Source organism: Lepus europaeus, chromosome 21 (genome assembly GCF_033115175.1).
Source record: "Lepus europaeus isolate LE1 chromosome 21, mLepTim1.pri, whole genome shotgun sequence".
Lineage (NCBI taxonomy): Eukaryota > Metazoa > Chordata > Mammalia > Lagomorpha > Leporidae > Lepus > Lepus europaeus.
In genome coordinates, this window is record NC_084847.1 from 761065 (window position 1) to 778533 (window position 17469).

Consider the following 17469-nt stretch of genomic DNA (forward strand, 5'->3'; position numbering starts at 1 on the left):
ACGTGCGGCGGGGTGATGGCGGCGGCCCCGGCGCGCGGCCTGCTGCTGCTGCTGCTGGGGCTCGCGGCGCACGGTGAGTGCCGCACCGCCCGCGCTCCCGGCCCCTCGCGCGCTCGCCGCCCCTCGCCCTCACCGCCCCGCTCCCCGCAGGGTCCGCGCCGGTAGGCGCCGTGAAGATGAAGGTGGTGGAGGAACCCAACACGTTCGGGTGAGCGGCCGGGCGTGCGGCGGGCTCCGGGCGGCCCGGCGCGTTCCCCGCTGACCCGGGCCCTTCTCGCAGGCTGAACAACCCGTTCCTGCCCCAGACCAGCCGCCTGCAGCCCAAGAGGGAGCCCTCGCCCGTGTCCGGTGAGTGCGACGCCGACGAGGAGGCCGGCGCGCCCCCTGCCCGCCGTGCCCGCGGCGGGGTCCGGCGCGCCTGGGGCTGGCACGCGCATCCCGGGCCAGGAGACGTGTGGTCCGCGCGCGTGGTGTTGCCGTGGAGCCTGCGCGGCCCCCCGGGACCCCCGTGGGGTCGTTCCTCCCGCGGCCTCGCCTCTGCGGCGTCGCACTGCCCGTCGGGACGCCGAGCAAGCGTTAGCCCCAGGAGGAGAGAGCGAACCTCGCACCTCCCGTGCGCCCCACTCCGCCGTGGCCGGCCTGCTGTGGGTGGCAGGCCCCGACGGGTGCATAGGCAGGGAGGTGGCTTGGAGAGGGGCAGCCGGGGTCCCGGAAGGAACGGAACGTAGCGCTGCCTGTGCCCTGAACGCCGAGCGGGCTGCGGAGCGACGGACAGCGCCGGGAAGCCGCGGAGCGTGGAGGGTGCTGGGGGGTGCGGACTAGAGCACGCGTGTGCACGTTCCGTGTGCGTGTGGGTATGCGCCTGTGTGTGCACGCTCCGTGTGCGTGTGGGTTGGGAGTTGCCATCGTCATGTTGACATTTACTTGTTTGAAATACACACAGAGAGGGGGGACAGGCCCTGTCTGAAGCCGGGAGCTCATGTGCTGGCAGAGACGCAGGGACCGTCTTGTGCCTTCTCAGAGGCCTTAGCGGACTCACGGGAGCCTGCTGTGGGATGCGGGTGCCCAAGCCCCACAGCGCCAGGCCCCGGGACTTGCTGTTGGCTGGCAAGGTCTGAGAAGTGACGTTTGGCCAAGCGTTGGGGGAGGGGCCTCCCAGAGGCGGGGGTTGGGGGGGAGAGCAGCGCCTGTGTGGCCGCTCTCACGGGCTCTGGCCGGGAACAAACCTGCTGAGATCTTTCATCTTGAAAACGTCCAGCAGGGAACGGAGAGGAAGGAGACCGTGCGTCCCAGCGTCCTGGGTGCCACCTTGAGCACGTCACAGCCCGCGCGCCCTGTCTCCTCGAGGCTCCCCCCCCCTTCACTTGGGAGGCAGAGAGACAGACAGACAGGGGTCTCTCATCCCAAGGTTCACTGCCCACACGCCTGCAAAGCCAGCAGCGCCGGAGCGCCGTGCAGGGCTTCCCCAGGTGTGCGAGTGCCTCCTGCCGCTCTGCCTGCTCCGGACCAGGGCCTGCAGGGCCCCCGCCCGCCTCGGGTTTGGTGTCGCCTTGTCTTGATCCCGCAGTCCTCACCCCGGTTCTCAGCAGCTGTTGAGACGCTGACTTTGGGGTCCTGGCCAGGCCTCCTGACGGCAGACGAGCCTGTTTGTGGTGCCCTGTGGCTTGTGTAGCCCCCGCTAGCTTAGACCCCCACAGGGAGCTTGGCCTTGAGCCCCACCGCGTGGCCAGTGCAGTACCTCCCTCTGGGAGGAGTCGCCACTGCCTGCGACCCCTGATTTTCCATGGTGCACACCTGGCATCAGGTTCCATTGTCCCGTGGCCGCGTGGGCACCAGGCTCAGCCAGAGGCCCTTGTGGAATGTGGGGCACCTTTCGTTGTTTTCTTTTTAATCGAGAGGCAGAGAAAGGGCTCCTGTCGACCGGTGCCCAGGGCAGCCCCTGGATGGGTCCTAAGCTGAGGGTCGGGAACTCGGTGCAGGGACCGTCGTCTGCTGCCTCCCCGGCTGTGTTGGGGAAGCTGGAGCCGGGAGCAGAGCTGGGACCCCGTCACGGCGCCTGCTTGCTTGCTCTGCCGTGGTGGGCCTCGTGTCCGGCTGCGGCCGCCGCCTCCGTGCAGGCTTCTGTTGCACTGGTGACGGGCTGCACCTGCTGTGGGCAGGCTCCACGCGGACCCAGCGGTGGCTGTGGGGCCCAGGGTGGCCACTCGTGGTCTGACGGTCGAGGTGGCTTCCGGCGTTGCTAAGGCGGCGGTCTGCTCCCACAGTGTGCGTGTTCCTGCTGTCCCCGCTCCGGAGCAGTGCCGCGGTCACCTGCCCGGCTGCGCTCACGGCTCTGTGGGCACGGGTTCAGCCCCTGCTGTGACTCGGGCATGCCACGGAGAGTGCCGGCTGCCCTGCTCCCACTCCAGCCCTCTGCTAATGCACTGGGAAGGCAGCAGCAGCGGGCCAAGTCCTGGCCCCTGCACCGGAGGGGAGACCGGGGTGGAGTCCCAGGCGCCTGGGTGTGGCCTGGCTCCGGCCTGGCTGATGCAGCCATTTGAGGAGTGAGCCAGCGGGTGGGAGAGCAGTAGAGCAGTGTCCCTCCCTCCCTCCCCCCCCTTCCCCCCCTCTATCTCGCTTGCTCTCTCTCTCTCCCTCTCTCTCCTCTGTGTGTGTGTGTGCCTGTTGCTCTGCCTTTGGGATAAAGAACTATTTTTTTTAACACTCTGGAAAACGAAACTGAAGGGCAAGTTAAGACAGCAGCACCCAGGAGAGCGCGGCCACGCCCTGTTCCAGAACTTTCCTTGATAGTCTGTGATTCGCCGTCTAGGTTTCTCTCTGTGGAGAAAATGCTACCTCCCAGTCATGAGTCGTGGTGAACCGGACATAGACTCAGTGCCGTGAGCAGGAGGCAGGCGGCACCGAGCTCTCATGGCCACACTGCCCGCTGGCCCCAGCTGGTCTCGCTCAGGGTGGAGGTGGCGACGCTGGGAGCCCCTGTGTTTGCCTGGGTGGCTGGCGCAGGGCCGCAGGCCTCCGTGTCGGAGCGCAGGCCAGACTCTCCTTCCTCTGTGGGCTGGAGGGGCCGTGTTTACGGAGCCCTCACCCAGGACACTTGGGCTTGCACCGTCTGCTGTGTCAGTCACGGCTGGGAACACGGCTGTGCCCGTGTCAGAGTCCTGCTTTCAGGTTTGGGTTCTGTAAACAAAGATTTATTTTATTTATTTGAAGGAGTTAGAGAGAAGTCTTCCATCCATTGGTTCACTCCCAGTTGGCTGCAATGACCAGAACTGAGCCAGATGGGAGCCAGGAGCTTCTTCCGGGTCTCCCATGAGGGTGCAGGAGCCCAAGGACTTGGGCCATCCTCCACTGCTTTCCCAGGCCACAGCAGAGAGCTGGGTTGGAAGTGGAGCAGGCGGGATTGAAGCGGTTCCTCTGTGGCGTGCCGGTGCTGCAGGCCGTGGCTTAGCCTGATAAGCAGAGTGACAGAGAAAGGGAGAGAGAGAGAGAGAGGGATCTTCTGTCTTCAGATTCACTTCCCACGCTGCTGCCCGGCCAGGCTGCAGCCAGGAGGCCCATTGCTGTCTCCCACGTGGGAGGCAGGGGACAAGCACTTGGACCGTCACCGCCGCCTCCCGGCTGCACTGGCAGGGGCTGAGTGGTACCAGAGCAGCCAGGACTCCCGCTGGGCCCAGAGGAGGGGGGCCTCCCCGTGGCAGCCTCCCTCTGCACCCAGTCCCCCACCCTGCTGCCAGTTCTCTGGGGCGTGTGCCCCGTGTGTGACTGGTGGGGCGTGTGCCCCGTGTGTGACTGGTGGGGCCTGTGCCCCGTGTGTGACTGGTGGGGCCTGTGCCCCGTGTGTGACTGGTGGGGCCTGTGCCCCGTGTGTGACTTGGGGCCTGTGCTTTGTATGAGACTGGTGGGGCGTGTGCTTTGTGTGTGACTGGTAGGGCGTGTGCCCCGTGTGTGACTGGTGGGGCGTGTGCCCCGTGTGTGACTTGGGGCCTGTGCCCCGTGTGTGACTTGGGGCGTGTGCCCCGTGTGTGACTGGTGGGGCCTGTGCCCCGTGTGTGACTTGGGGCGTGTGCCCCGTGTGTGACTGGTGGGGCCTGTGCCCCGTGTGTGACTGGTGGGGCGTGTGCCCCGTGTGTGACTGGTGGGGCGTGTGCCCCGTGTGTGACTTGGGGCGTGTGCCCCGTGTGTGACTGGTGGGGCCTGTGCCCCGTGTGTGACTGGTGGGGCCTGACCCCGTGTGTGACTGGTGGGGCGTGTGCCCCGTGTGTGACTTGGGGCGTGTGCCCCGTGTGTGACTGGTGGGGCCTGTGCCCCGTGTGTGACTGGTGGGGCCTGTGCCCCGTGTGTGACTGGTGGGACGTGTGCCCCGTGTGTGACTGGTGGGGCCTGTGCCCCGTGTGTGACTGGTGGGGCGTGTGCCCCGTGTGGTCGCTGGGTCTTGGTGGTTCTGTGTGTTTCCTGAGCAGCTGCCCGCAGAGTCTGTGCCCGTTTTATTCCCGCCCCGGTGGCATGAGCGCAGGTCCCCAGCCCTGTCTGGTGGTCGGCTGCACAGGGGGGCGGTGTTCCGTGGTCCTGCCTGCCTCTTGGCGCGTGCCCCAGGGTTGCTGGGTCCTCGGAGAGCCGTCTGCGCGCCTGTTCCTGTTGCGGACCCTCTCTCAGGGTGGGGCCTGTTCTGTGGGCGGGGCCTGGTTCGCTGCAGGAGCTCCTGCCGTGTCTGCGTGCGGACCCTCTCTCAGGGTGGGGCCTGTTCCTGTGGGCGGGGCCTGGTTCGCTGCAGGAGCTCCTGCCGTGTCTGCGTGCGGACCCTCTCTCAGGGTGGGGCCTGTTCTGTGGGCGGGGTCTGGTTGGCTGCAGGAGCTCCTGCCGTGTCTGCGTGCGGACCCTCTCTCAGGTGGGGCCTGTTCCTGTGGGCGGGGCCTGGTTCGCTGCAGGAGCTCCTGCCGTGTCTGCGTGCGGACCCTCTCTCAGGGTGGGGGCCTGTTCCTGTGGGCGGGGTCTGGTTCGCTGCAGGAGCTCCTGCCGTGTCTGCGTGCGGACCCTCTCTCAGGTGGGGCCTGTTCCTGTGGGCGGGGTCTGCGTGCGGACCCTCTCTCAGGTGGGGTCCGAGTTCTCCCTGCTGTGGGTTGCTTTCTCCTTTTCTTTTTCTCTTTTTGGTTGATTTATTTCCTTGAAAGGCAGAGACGGGGAGGGGGGTCAGCACCGGGGAGGGGGGTCAGCACCGGGGAGGGGGGTCAGCACTGTGGTGTAGCGGGTAAGGCAGCCGCCTGCAGTGCCAGCATCCCATATGGGCGCCGGTTTGAGTCCCGGCTGCTCCTCTTCCAGTCCAGCTCTCTGCTGTGTCCTGGGAAGGCAGTGGAGGATGGCCCACCTGCTTGGGCCCTGCACCCACATGGGAGACCCGGGAGAAGCTTCTGGCTCCCGGTCGGCCCTACTCCGGCCACTGTGGCCATTTTTGGGGCGTGAACCAGCGGCTGGAAGACCTCTCTCTGCTTCTGCCTGTCTGTAACTCTGCCTTTCAAATAAATTGATTTTAAAAAGTGGTCAGGCGGAGGCAGGACTCACCCCAGGCCCAGTGGCCGAGCCCCTGGTGTTTTGTTGCGTGTCACATCCTCGTGCGTGGAACCACCTCGCGTCCCTCGTCTGCTGGTGCTGCTCCGTCGTTCTGTGTTGCAGCTCTGTTGTCAGCTCTCGCAAGCCTGTGCATCGTCAGGTTCCCACGTAGTCCCAGACCTGAGCCGTCAGGGCTGCTCCCGGCTCCCCTGTGCCTCTGCCCGGCCGGGGCTCGAGGAGCCGGGAGCAGCCTGGGATTCTCTTCTCAACGGCGCTCTGAAAGGGCAGAGTGACAGTCCTGTTCATTCCCCAGACGGCTGCGACGGTGGGCACTCTGTCCAGGTCTCCTCTGTGGGAGGCAGGGCCCAGGTCCTTGGGCCGGCCTCTGCCTCCCAGCATGCATTGCAGGAAGTTGGATGGGAAGCAGCACTGATGTGGGAGTCCAGCGCAGCAGCTTAGCCCACTGTGCCTCGGGGAAGCGGTCAGCCTGCATCGTGGACCGCGGGCTTGCCTCTGGGCCGTGCGCCTCGAGTGTGACGTCTGTCATGCTGAGGGAGCTCCTCCCTGGTGGGGGTGTGGGCGTCAGTGGAGAGCAGGCAGGTGGGAGCCCCTGCGCCCTGGGCGGCCACGTGTGTGTTCCGGGCGGCCCCGCGTGTGCTCCGGGCGGCCACGTGTGTGTTCTAGGTGGCCCCATGTGTTCCGGGCAGCCTCACATGTGTTCCGGGCGGCCCTGCGTGTGCTCCAGGAGGCCATGTGTGTTCCAGGCGGCCTCACATGTGTTCCGGGCGGCCCCGCGTGTGCTCTAGGAGGCCATGTGTGTTCCGGGCGGCCCCGCGTGTGCTCCAGGAGGCCATGTGTGTTCCAGGCGGCCACGTGTGTGTTCTAGGCAGCCCTGCGTGTGTTCCAGGTGGCCCCGCGGGAGCCCCTGCGCCCTAGGCAGAGCCTCGCTGGTCGTGGTGGGCAGCAGGTTCACAGGCGGCTGGGTTCAGTCTGCTGGCAGCACGTTGAGGGTTTTGTTCCCATGTTCTTTTTTTTTTTTTTTTTGACAGGCAGAGTGGACAGTGAGAGAGAGAGACAGAGAGAAAGGTCTTCCTTTGCCGTTGGTTCACCCTCCAATGGCCACTGTGGCTGGCGCACTGTGGCCGGCGCACCGCGCTGATCTGAAGGCAGGAGCCAGGTGCTTCTCCTGGTCTCCCATGGGATGCAGGGCCCAAGGACTTGGGCCATCCTCCACTGCACTCCCTGGCCACAGCGGAGAGCTGGCCTGGAAGAGGGGCAACCGGGACAGAATCTGGTGCCCCGACCGGGACTAGAACCTGGTGTGCCGGCGCCGCAAGGTGGAGGATTAGCCTGTTGAGCCACAGGGCCGGCCGCTCCCGTGTTCTTAAAGGGATCTTGGTCCGAAGTTCTCCTGTGCTGCTAGCCTCGCGGAGCAGTGAGCCTCCCGCCAGCTTGTCTCCCGACTCCGTCCTGGTGGGCGCCCTGGCAGCGTGGCCGTCGTGTGCTGGAAGGCCCTGATCATCATTTATCTGAAAGGCAGGGTGATGAGAGGTCTCCATCCGCTGGCTCACTCCCCAAATGGCCGCAAGGGCCAGGGCTGGGCCAGGCCGCAGCCGGGAGCCGGGAGCCTGTGGCTCTGTCCAGGGCTCCCGTGTAGGGGGCAGGGGCCCAGGTACTCAGGCCGCCTTCGCCCGCTTTCCCAGGCGCATCAGCGGGGAGCTGGGTGGGAAAGTGGAGCAGCCGGGGCTGGAACCGGGCTGATGGCGATGCCGGGGTTCCCTCCTGGACCCCTGCTCGGCGACCAGAACAGGTTCTGTAGGATTTTGAGGTCTCACCTTGAGAAGCCCGCACATGGCTGGGTGCAGGGCCCTGGGTTCATGTGCTGCCCTAGGCGGAGCCCGGGTGCTGCGGGGCCCTGGAGCTGTGGCCACGCACACCGTGCCGGAGCACTGCCTCTTTGGAAGTCCGCAGGCGCTGGGGAGCAGGGCCCCGAGCAGCCCATGGATCTGCCCCCGTGTCCTCGCCAGCCCGCGTCTCTGGATCTCAGGTGGAGCCCCCAGGGGCACCGCGGGTTGAGCCGTGCCGGCTTTGTCACGTCTGTTCTGCGACGGGACTTAACGTGGTCTGAATGTTTGCCCGTTACTGGCTTTGTTGTGTGCCACACGTGTCGTGTCAGCACTGCCTTCGTGGTCACGTGTGGACTGTGGACTGGAGAAACTGGAAAATGGGATGAAAGTAAAACTCAGGGCACGGGCGTGGTGGCCCGGCAGGTTGACGCCCACCCCCGTGCTGGCTCCGTGCTTCTGCCCGCTCCCTGCGAATGCGCCCGGGAAGTCAGACGATGGCCCAGGTTCTCAGGCCCCTGCCACCCACGTGGGGGACCCAGGTGCAGCTCCTGCTTCCTGGATGCAGGCACTGGGGGGACACAGCAGATTGGGGGAATCCCCATTCAAAGAAAATACATTTTGGTTTGTGGAGGGATTTCCAAAGACTTCACGGAGAGTGAGTAAGCGAAGTGGCACCTGGACCTCCCTGTGACACGGAGGCTACTGAGCCTCACCCACCCACGCCCCTGCCAGTGTCGCTCTTCCGGTCCTGGAAGTCGGAGCCCAGGCCGCCTCCCTCTGCCCAGTGTGTCCTGTGTCCCCTCCCTCTGCCTGGCACAGCCCCCCTCTGCCCGGTGTGTGTCCTGTGTCCACCTCGCTCTGCCCGGTGTGTGTCCTGGGTCCTCCGGCTGCAGCACAGCCAGGGTCTTAGGAGTCTGGGGGTCTGCGCCCTCGTTTGAGTCCGTTTCCCTGGTGGTCTCCTGTTTTTCCGCCGTCTGTGCCGGTCCTGTGCCCTTTGCCTAACCGTTGGGAAGCAGTCCAGCCCTGCTGTTTTCAGAGACAGGGACGACGCGGTCACCCCCTGCTGGTCATCCGGGTCTCCCACGTGGGTGCAGGCCCCGGTGGGCCGAGCTGCTGTTCTGGGGGGCCGTTTCCGCGGCACTCATGGCGCCCTCCCCTCCCCCAGGGCCCAGACACCTCTCCCGGCTCTCTGGCAAGTGCTTCAGCCTGGTGGAGTCCACGTGAGTGCGGGTGGGCGGGCAGGCGGGTGGGCGGGGCCGGGGGCGGCCCTGACGCCCGTGTTCCCAGGTACAAGTACGAGTTCTGCCCGTTCCACAACGTGACGCAGCACGAGCAGACGTTCCGCTGGAACGCCTACAGCGGCATCCTGGGGTGAGCACGTGCCCCGGGGTGACCCCACACTCCCGGGCGGGGCGGCCGGCCCGGCCCCACACACCTGCCCCGCTCCCCAGAGTCTGGCACGAGTGGGAGATCGCCAACAACACCTTCGCGGGCATGTGGATGAGGGACGGCGACTCCTGCCGCGCACGGAGCCGGCAGAGCAAGGTGACACCCCCCCCCCCCCGCAGGGACTCGGCCGGGGCGGGGCCGGCCTGCCCCCAGCCACCAACCTGCGCCCCTCCCAGGTGGAGCTTACCTGTGGGAGACGCCACCGGCTGGCCCACGTGTCGGAGCCCAGCACCTGTGTCTACGCGCTGACCTTTGAGACGCCCCTCGCCTGCCACCCCCACTCTCTGCTAGGTAGGGGTGGGGTGCTGGGCGGAGCCTGAGTCCACTTCTGTCCACGCCCCTAAGGGGCGGGGCGGAGCTCAGCGAGTCCACTTCCTGTCTCGATGCCCAGTGTACCCGACCCTGCCAGAGGCCCTGCAGCGGCGCTGGGACCAGGTGGAGCAGGACCTGGCCGACGGCCTCATCACGCCCCAGGTAGTGCTTGCTGGTGCCCCCACCCCCATCCAGGTGCGCGCTGGTGCCCCCCCCCCCCGCCCCACGCACTCCCTCTCCCCCTCCCCCCAGGGCCACGACAAGCTGCTGAGGGCGATCTTCCAGGACGCTGGCTACCTAAGGACCCCAGGGCGCGAGGAAGCTGCGCAGCGGGAAGGGGGGCCCCCGGGCCCGGGCCTGGAGACCCTGGAGCAGTGCAGACAGGTAGAGACCGGGAGGAGGCCTGGGGCGCACCCCCACGCGGAGCCTGACCCCCGCCCCTGTCGCAGGCGCACGCGGAGCTGTCCTCGGAGATCACGCGGCTGAGGGCCCTGCTGAGCCAGCACGGCGTCCCGCACGCCCTGGCGGCCGGCACGGACTCGGAGCCGCAGGGCGTCGGCCAGTGAGGGGCGGGGCCAGCGGGCCCAGGGACAGAGGGGCGGTCTGGAGTTTTAATTCATTTCCATGTTGATAAAAATAATTCATGATTTGTAAGCCATCACATAAATGCCACAGTGTAAGAACTTCACCCGCGTGTCACCAGCTGTGAACCATCCATGACAGGGGACGATGGCGCCATCAACACCCCCTGCGCTGAGACTCTACACGCGGAACACTGACCCGGCGCCCACACTGGGGCCCAGGCCCCACACCCACGGTGGACTCGGGGTGGAGCGGGGCCGGCCTGGAGCCTGGGGGCCCCCAAGGCAGCAGGCGCTAAGTACGAGTGCAGGTGACAGGGCGCAGGTGCACCAAGCACACGGAGCCCTGTGGATCCTGGATCCGGGAGCGACAAAGGCCACCTTAGGGTCCTCCGCACCACACGTGCACTCCAGGGCTGACGCAGTTGAGCCCAGAGCCGCAGGGGCCCCGAGCTGTCCACGCCCCCCCCCCCCCACTGCCCTGCCAGTGCTCCCACGGCCGGTGGCATCGGGCTCAGGGGCTGCCTCCCAGCAGGGTGGGCACCTTGGAGCTGCTTGGGCACCCAGGCTGCACAGGCCGGGCCTCCCTTCCCTCCTGGCTGGACACAGATCGGTGACCGTGCCAGTTGGAACAGCCTAGGACCCTGGCCCCAGGAATCGTGGGGGTCCTGGGTGTGGGGAGGGGGCCACCAGGCACCTCGGGAGAAGACTGGGCCCCATCACATCCGAATGCAGCCCCTGCGTCCCTTCCCCAAGACACAGGCGGGCACGGGTCCCAGCCACGCTGGCCTCGGACCACCCCACTGAGCGCACACGCTGGGCTGGGGGTGGACCCCACCCGAGTGACAGCCAGGCCCAGGTGGAGGCCCCCAGTGCTGCTCTGCCACCCCCTCACGCACCTGCTACCAACAGCGCGAGCAACGCAGACACGCAGCCCCGCGCTCGGCTCCGGGTTCTGGGGAGAACACGCTGCCCGCGGGCTCACCACTGAGGGGGCGGGCACTCGGGGGTGCTGGCGGCACGCGGCTCGCAGGGGCCGCCCCGGGCCGGCTCTCCGCCGGCCACACTCTGCTTGGCGCGGAGCTGGCCGATCACCTGGGGGAGACAGCGGGGCAGGGCTCAGCGCCAGGCCAGCAGGTGTGCAAGACCCCACGGGGCCAGGGCGGGGCCGGCCCGACGGGAGACGAGGGGCAGACTTACCCCGTCCACGGCCTCCAAGTCCAGGCGCAGCCGCGTCTGCAGGGAGTGCAGCTGGGGCAGCGGGATGGCGCCCACGTCGGGCAGCGAGGCCACGCCCAGCCCCTCGAGCTCCTCCCGCAGCTGCTGCACCTGCGCCTCCGCCGCCTCCTTCCTGCGCAGCGCCGCCTGTCGGTCGCTGTCGGCCGCGCGCGCGCGCTCCTGGGCCTCCCGGGCCTCCCGCTGCCACGCGTCGCAGGCCTGCGAGCAGGAGCACAGGTGCAGGGGCAGCCCCCGCCGCCCGCCGCCCCCCTGCCCCCCTGCGGGCCCGGCCCGGCCCTCACCTGCTTGACCTGCTGCCAGGACTCTTCCCACTGCCTGATCTTCCTCCTGGCCTCGTCCAGCTGCCGCCGGACTCGGGCCAGCTCCGTGCCGTTAGGAGTCGCGTTTGAGGACGTGGGGCCAGCACTCAGGCCGGGGGATGGGCTGGGAGAGAAGCTGCTGGAAACGTAGTCCCAGACGCTCCCGGGGACGCCATTCAGACCTGCCAGGTGGGGGTGACAGCACTGGGTGGGGGCGGGGCGCCTCCTGCCGCCCACCCCGGTGCTGGCTACTGGGGATTGGCTCCTGGCGCCCACGTCTTCCCAGCCCCGTGGGGGCCTAGGCAGAAGGGGAAGGGAAGCCCAGGACCCCTGGCTCCCCACAGCGTGCAGTCCACACGTGGCCGGCCACGGGGCCGCAGGCAGGGACTCACCCAAGCCCCGGGAGCCCGGCTCGGGGCCGGGGGGCGGCGGCTGCTGGGGGGGCGTCATGGCCGAGGTGAGCGAGCTGCGCGGGGAGGTGGACAGCGAGGAGGACGAGTGCAGCGACGGGGAGCGGGGCAGGTGGCCCAGGGCGGTGCCGGGTGCCACCGAGCCCAGTGCCGCGGGACCTGCGTGCGGAGGGAGGGAGGGGTGAGCAAGGCGCCTCCTGCGGGCCTGGGGGGAGCCACGCCCCCGCAGCTCAGGGGCGGGCAGGCCCTGTCCAGCCAGCCGAGGCCCCGGAGGGAGGGCGGCCAGCACTGCACTCAGTAAAGAACAGCGGTCACTGTGCCCGGGTCACGGTTCTGCGGGAGCCGAGAGGGGGAGCAGAGGACGCTCGGCCCGCTGGGCCCCGCCCGGCCTCGCCCGGCCTCAGCTGCAGGTCCCAGTTCCAGGCCGTCCTGCCCAGCCAGGTCTTTGTGCAGTGACCCGGTGTTCAGCTCGCCAAGACGGAAGTCTAACGCCGAGCCTGCCAGACAACGCCGGTGTCAGCCTGGCACCGGACAAGGGCTGCACACCCAGCGGCCGGGGCGCCGAGCCCGACCCATGTAGGCCGCTGGCCGCAGCTCAAGGGGCTCAGCTCCCTCTCCCCCCAACGGGCATTCGGGGCACACGACCCCGCCGCTCGCCAGCAACACAGCAGCCGCGTGGCACGCGGGTTTCCAGAGACCACAGCCCCACAGGCCTCCCTACAGCCACAGCACCCAGCAGGTCCCGGGCCCCAGCCGCCGCCTGCTTCCTGTGCTGCGGGGAGCCCGTCCTAGGCCCCTGGCTCCCCTTCCCCGCGGGGCCCCAGGCCCCTCCCCGGGGCTGAGCCGCCTTGGTGGCAGCACCTGAACTTCCGTGGTCCCGGCAGCTGTGGCCAGAGGATGTGACCTTTGGCCCGAGAGCCACAGCTGCAGCTGAGGAGCGCCAGGACATGCTGGGGGCCAGCGCCACCCTCCTTGGCCAAGGTTCAGCCACGTCGGCAGGAGTGCACGGCACAGGGGTGCCCTGCCACGGCCACCTCGGGGTCCCGGCTCTCACCCAGCGCCCTCCACTGCCCCTGTGCAGTGCACTCACCTGACCCCCTTTTTTTTTTTTTTTTTTTTTTGACAGGCAGAGTGGACAGGGAGAGAGAGAGAGACAGAGAGAAAGGTCTTCCTTTTTGCCACTGGTTCACCCTCCAATGGCTGCTGCGGCCGGTGCGTTGCGCTGATCCGAAGCCAGGAACCAGGTGCTTCTCCTGGTCTCCCATGGGGTGCAGGGCCCAAGCACTTGGGCCATCCTCCACTGCACTCCCGGGCCACAGCAGAGAGCTGGCCTGGAAGAGGGGCAACCGGGACAGAATCCGGTGCCGCAACCGGGACTAGAACCCGGTGTGCCGGCGCTGCAAGGCGGAGGATTAGCCTGTTGAGCCATGGCGCCGGCCTAAAAATATTTTTACTTGAAAGGCAGAATTAGAGAGAGAGAGGGGTCTTCCATCCGCTGGTTCACTTCCCAAATGGCTGCAGCAGCCAGGGCCGGGCCAGGCTGAAGCCGGGAGCTCCTTCCAGGCCTCCCGTGTGAGCGCAGGGCCCACGCCCTCGGATGATCTGCTGCTTCCCCAGGCCATGAGCAGGGAGCAGGATGGGAAGAGGAGCAGCTGGGACCAGAACCAGTGACCACGTGGGGTGCGGGCCCCGCAGGCGGAGCTTAGCCCACAACGCCACACCGGCCCCTGTCCCCGCATGAAGCCAGGACGTGGACAGGCACCTGTCCCTGCAGTCAAGGTGGGTGGGGCCACACCCTGTGTCACAGGCCCGGGTCAGCCCCAGCTGCCTGCCCAGTGGCTCTGGGGGCGGCAGTGATGGTCCTGGCCACCCATGCCGGGACACGGGGCTCACATCCAGTGGCCTGGCTGGGGAGTGGAGCAGGGCGCGGAAGATCTCCCCGTGCCGCCGCCCGGGGGAGCACGGTGCTGCCCCTGTGTCCCTGCGGGGCACCCACCTCCCCGTGCACCCCTGCACCCCAGGGCTGGGCTGCCTGCAGGGGCCGTCCAGGAGCCGGCGGTGCCCAGCGGAGGGCAGGGCCTCGCTGCCGCCTGCTTGCCCTGGGTCAGGGCCCTGCCCGCCGAGCGCGCAGCTGAGACCCTGAGGAGGCGCCTCCCCACCACAGGGACAGGGCAGGGACGCGTGGACACAGTGGCCACACAGGGACAGGGCAGGGACACGTGAGCCTGAGGGAAGGCAGTGGCTGAGCCTGGCTGCTGACCGCTGGTCGGCACTGCTCAGCCCTGTGGGTGCCCCGTGGGCCGGCCATGTGTGGCTCGAGAGCTCTTGGGACCACCTCAGCCACATGGGGGCAGGCACGGGGGCGCTAGGCCCAGACCCCCAGAGACTGGAGCCCAGGGCCCCAGCAGCGCCGCGTTCCGCCAGGCCCGTCCTGGGGGAAGCCGCCCGGCTCCCGGGGCCTGGAACACAGCACCCCGGGGCTCGGCACAGGGGCACCTCAGGGCCCCCGCCCGACCTCAGGTGGGGCCTGCCTGCCCCACTCTGCCCGTCTTCAGGGGAGCACTGTTGGGGTGGAGGTGACCTGGGCTGCACCCTGGCCTACTTCCCAGGCAGGCCACTGTCCCCAGAATCAGGGCTGGGACGTGGTTCTGCCCGCAGCTGGGGGCAGCCGGGAACCACCCAGCGAGGGCCCGCCCTCCCTGACCAGTGCCACCTGCAGAGCCCAGGGGAGGCCTGGAGGAGCCGCCACCCCTACAGCCCCCCCAGCCCTCCCGCCTTCCCTGCAGGGCGGCAGCTCTGACACATCTGACCCCCCACCCCTGCAGGCCCCACAGCCCAGGCCCCCCCTTCCCTGCACCTGGGAGGGGCCTTGCTGCCCGCGGGGGAGCATCAGCCACCGGCCCAGGGCCCTGCTGCCCCGGGGGGGCCCTCAGGCAGCGACGGCCCCCACCCCAGCCTCCCCTCCTCACCGGGGAGCTCCTCTGGAGGCCTGTGCAGGGCGGCTTCCGCCCTGGCTGCGCGGGCACCGGGGCCGGGAGAGCGCCCGCCTCGCCTCCCGTGACCCGCACAAACGCGGTTCGAGCCCCGAGCGAGGCGGTGCGGAGCTGAGCGCCGTCCGCTCGGCGCGCCAGGCTCCGGTGACTCAGCACAGGCGCTCCCTGCTCAGGTGCGGCGGCGCCGCGGCCTCCCGGCCTCCCCTGCGCTCACCTGAGCACAGGTGTTCGGGGAGCCTTCGCCGGGGGCGCGGCGGGGCGAGCAGGGCCCGCGGGCCCCCGAGCCCCCACGAGCGGGGCGACCCGCCCCCGCCCCGCCCACCCACGCGGGCCCGCCCGCCGCGTGACGCGGCCTCGTGGCGCCCCGCCCCGCGCCCTGGCGAGCGCCGCGGAAGGCGGGCAGCGGTCCGCACGCGCACAGCGCCGGGCGCCCACCCGCACTTGCCGCCTCGCTCCCGCCCCTGCTGAGCCCCCACCGCCACCCAGCACCCGCGCGGGGCGTCCGGCGCGCTGTCCAGCTGCCTCCCCGCACTCGTCTCGCCCTCCCCCCCCACCTCACAGGGGACGAGCTCTAGGGCTGCGGGGTCTCCCACTCACGGACCCCCCCCACGACCTGTGCGCCCCACCTGAGGCCAGGAAGTCCCAACAGGACAGGGGCACGGCCAGGGTGACAGGGGGTGGGCAGGGGGTGGACCCTGGTCCTGGAGCCAACGTGGAGCTCCAGGGCAGGGCAGAAGGGGCGACGGGGACAGGCCCCACCACCCTGCAGCACCAGGGCGGCCCCACCTTGGACAGTGCCATCTGGGCCCGAGCCCCAGCTGAGGGGAGGCGGTGGGCTCCCAGGGCTGTGCAGGGCTTGCCCCTCGGGTGAGTGGGGGGCCCTGGGCGTCAGCCCTGCCCCCAGCTCTGCAGGGTGCTCCAGCCCCAGGACCCCCGCGGTGCTGCGCGAGCCCTGTGTCTGTTAGCAGCTGACGTCCTCCCAGGGCTGGGGGTCAGGGGTCAGCACGGTGCCCATCCCCGCTGCACGTCCCCAGAGTACCCACACAGGGGCACCGTCTGAGGCCGAGCTCTGCCACGGGGCCCCTCCCTACTGGGTTCCCAGCAGGAGGGGGCTTGGGTGACCCAGGACCCCCCTGCGGGGCTCCGCCCCCCCAATCGGGGACAGAGGAGCTGGCACTCCAGGCCCGCCACACCCCGCCAGCGTCGCCGGGCACTGTGCACTCACAGGGTGCCCCAGGTGCCAGCTCCACCCAGGTACCCAGAAGGGCCAGGGTCGCAGGCTGCTGCCCACTCCTGGCGTTCTGCTAGACCCCCTGGGCAAAGCCGGGCTCCGGCCCCTGACGGGCCAGCCCAGCCTGGCTCCGGGCGCGCTTGTCACCAGCACCCCCACCCACAAGGACTTCTGGCAGCGAGGTGGGCAATGCCGGCCGGCGCGGCTGCCTCAGCTGTGCCCCCTGGTGGCCCACAACTCCCCTCTCACACGCAGTGAGGATGCCGGCCCCCCCACCTCAGCGGGCCTGGGTCTCAGGGCGGCAGCCGGTGCTGGCTCAGTCGCTGGGTGCCTGTGCCCACGGGGGAGACCTGGGTCCCAGCTTGGACGCTGGCCCAGCCCTGGCCGTTGCAAGCCTCTGGGGAGGGACCAGCAGACAGAAAATCTCTCCTGTGTTGGTCTCTGCCTCTCCAACAACCAAGCAGAGCCTTTCCACTGTGGCTCCCTGGGGGCTGCAGAGCCGCGTCCCCGCCCCCAGCGGCAGACAGGCAGGTGCACTTACCTGGGGCGGGGTCCCACGGGAGCACGTGGCTGGGCAGGGCGGGCGGAGCCGTGGGGGAGGAGCTACCTGAGCCTGCCAGGCTGGATGCCACACTGGAGCTGACGCTGGCCAGCGGGGAGGCCAGGGCAAACACAGCGAGGTGGTTCTGTGCACAGACAGACAAGGTGAGTGGGCGCTCTGCCTGGAGAGAGGCAGCCGCACTCGCGGGCCACGGGCACGGGCCACCTGCACCCAGCACACGGGCACGGGAAGTGGGCAGCCTGCACCCAGCACACGGCCACGGGAAGTGGGCAGCCTGCACCCAGCACACGGGCCACCTGCACCCAGCACACGGGCCACCTGCACCCAGCACACGGCCACGGGCAGCCTGCACTGACACACAGACCACAGGAAGTGGGCAGCCTGCACCCAGCAGGGAGACCACAGGGCGACGGTCACCCCCCGCCCAGCATACATGGGCCGCAGGAAATGGATGGCTTCCACCCACACATGGACCACAGGCCACAGCCACCCCCCACCAGCACCCATGGGCCACGGGCAGCCTGCACCCAGGTGGGGCCACGGCACATGGGCAGCCTGCACCCACAGACGGGACCATGGGGTGGTCAGCACACACTCAGACGGGGCCACGGCATATGGGCAGCCTGCACCCACAGATGGGGCCACGGGGCCGTCAGCCTGCACCCACAAACCGGGCCATGGGTGGGCAGCCTGCACCCAGCACCAACAGACCACTGCCAGGGGGCCACAGCAGAGGGAGATCGCGGGGCCGCTAGTGAGTGCCCCCCAAGAGAAGCCACAGGGTCTGCTCTTCCCAGCAGGTGCAGAGCTGTGCCCTGGCCGGGGCCAGCAGACAAGCCCTCCGACTGCCGCCTTCCTCCCCATGCCTGGACGGCAGGTCCTACGGCCTTGTGATGGGCAGGTGACGTCAGGGTGGGTGTGGGGAGAACCAGCAGGAGCCATGGGTGGGGGCGGGGGAAACGCACCCCTCTTGAGGTCACTGCCAGGTCAGTGCTGGGCTCC

General features: G+C 69.0%; 2 protein-coding genes across 2 annotated transcripts in view; one reads left to right on the forward strand and one right to left on the reverse strand.

Moving 5' to 3' along the window:
* Window positions 1-9840, forward strand: GNPTG (N-acetylglucosamine-1-phosphate transferase subunit gamma). The gene is made up of 10 exons (XM_062180578.1): window positions 1-73; window positions 151-208; window positions 281-348; window positions 8557-8611; window positions 8679-8762; window positions 8843-8936; window positions 9017-9131; window positions 9232-9314; window positions 9405-9536; window positions 9602-9840. The coding sequence occupies exons 1-10, from the start codon at window positions 16-18 to the stop codon at window positions 9716-9718; spliced, it is 864 nt and encodes a 287-aa protein (XP_062036562.1). The 5' UTR covers window positions 1-15; the 3' UTR covers window positions 9719-9840.
* UNKL (unk like zinc finger) overlaps window positions 9816-17469 on the reverse strand; it is a 20898-nt gene continuing 13244 nt past the window's right edge. The window contains 5 exon segments of the mRNA XM_062180576.1: window positions 9816-10828; window positions 10934-11170; window positions 11254-11453; window positions 11664-11840; window positions 16447-16591. Coding sequence (XP_062036560.1) covers window positions 10715-10828; window positions 10934-11170; window positions 11254-11453; window positions 11664-11840; window positions 16447-16591 — 873 coding nt within the window. The 3' untranslated portion in view covers window positions 9816-10714.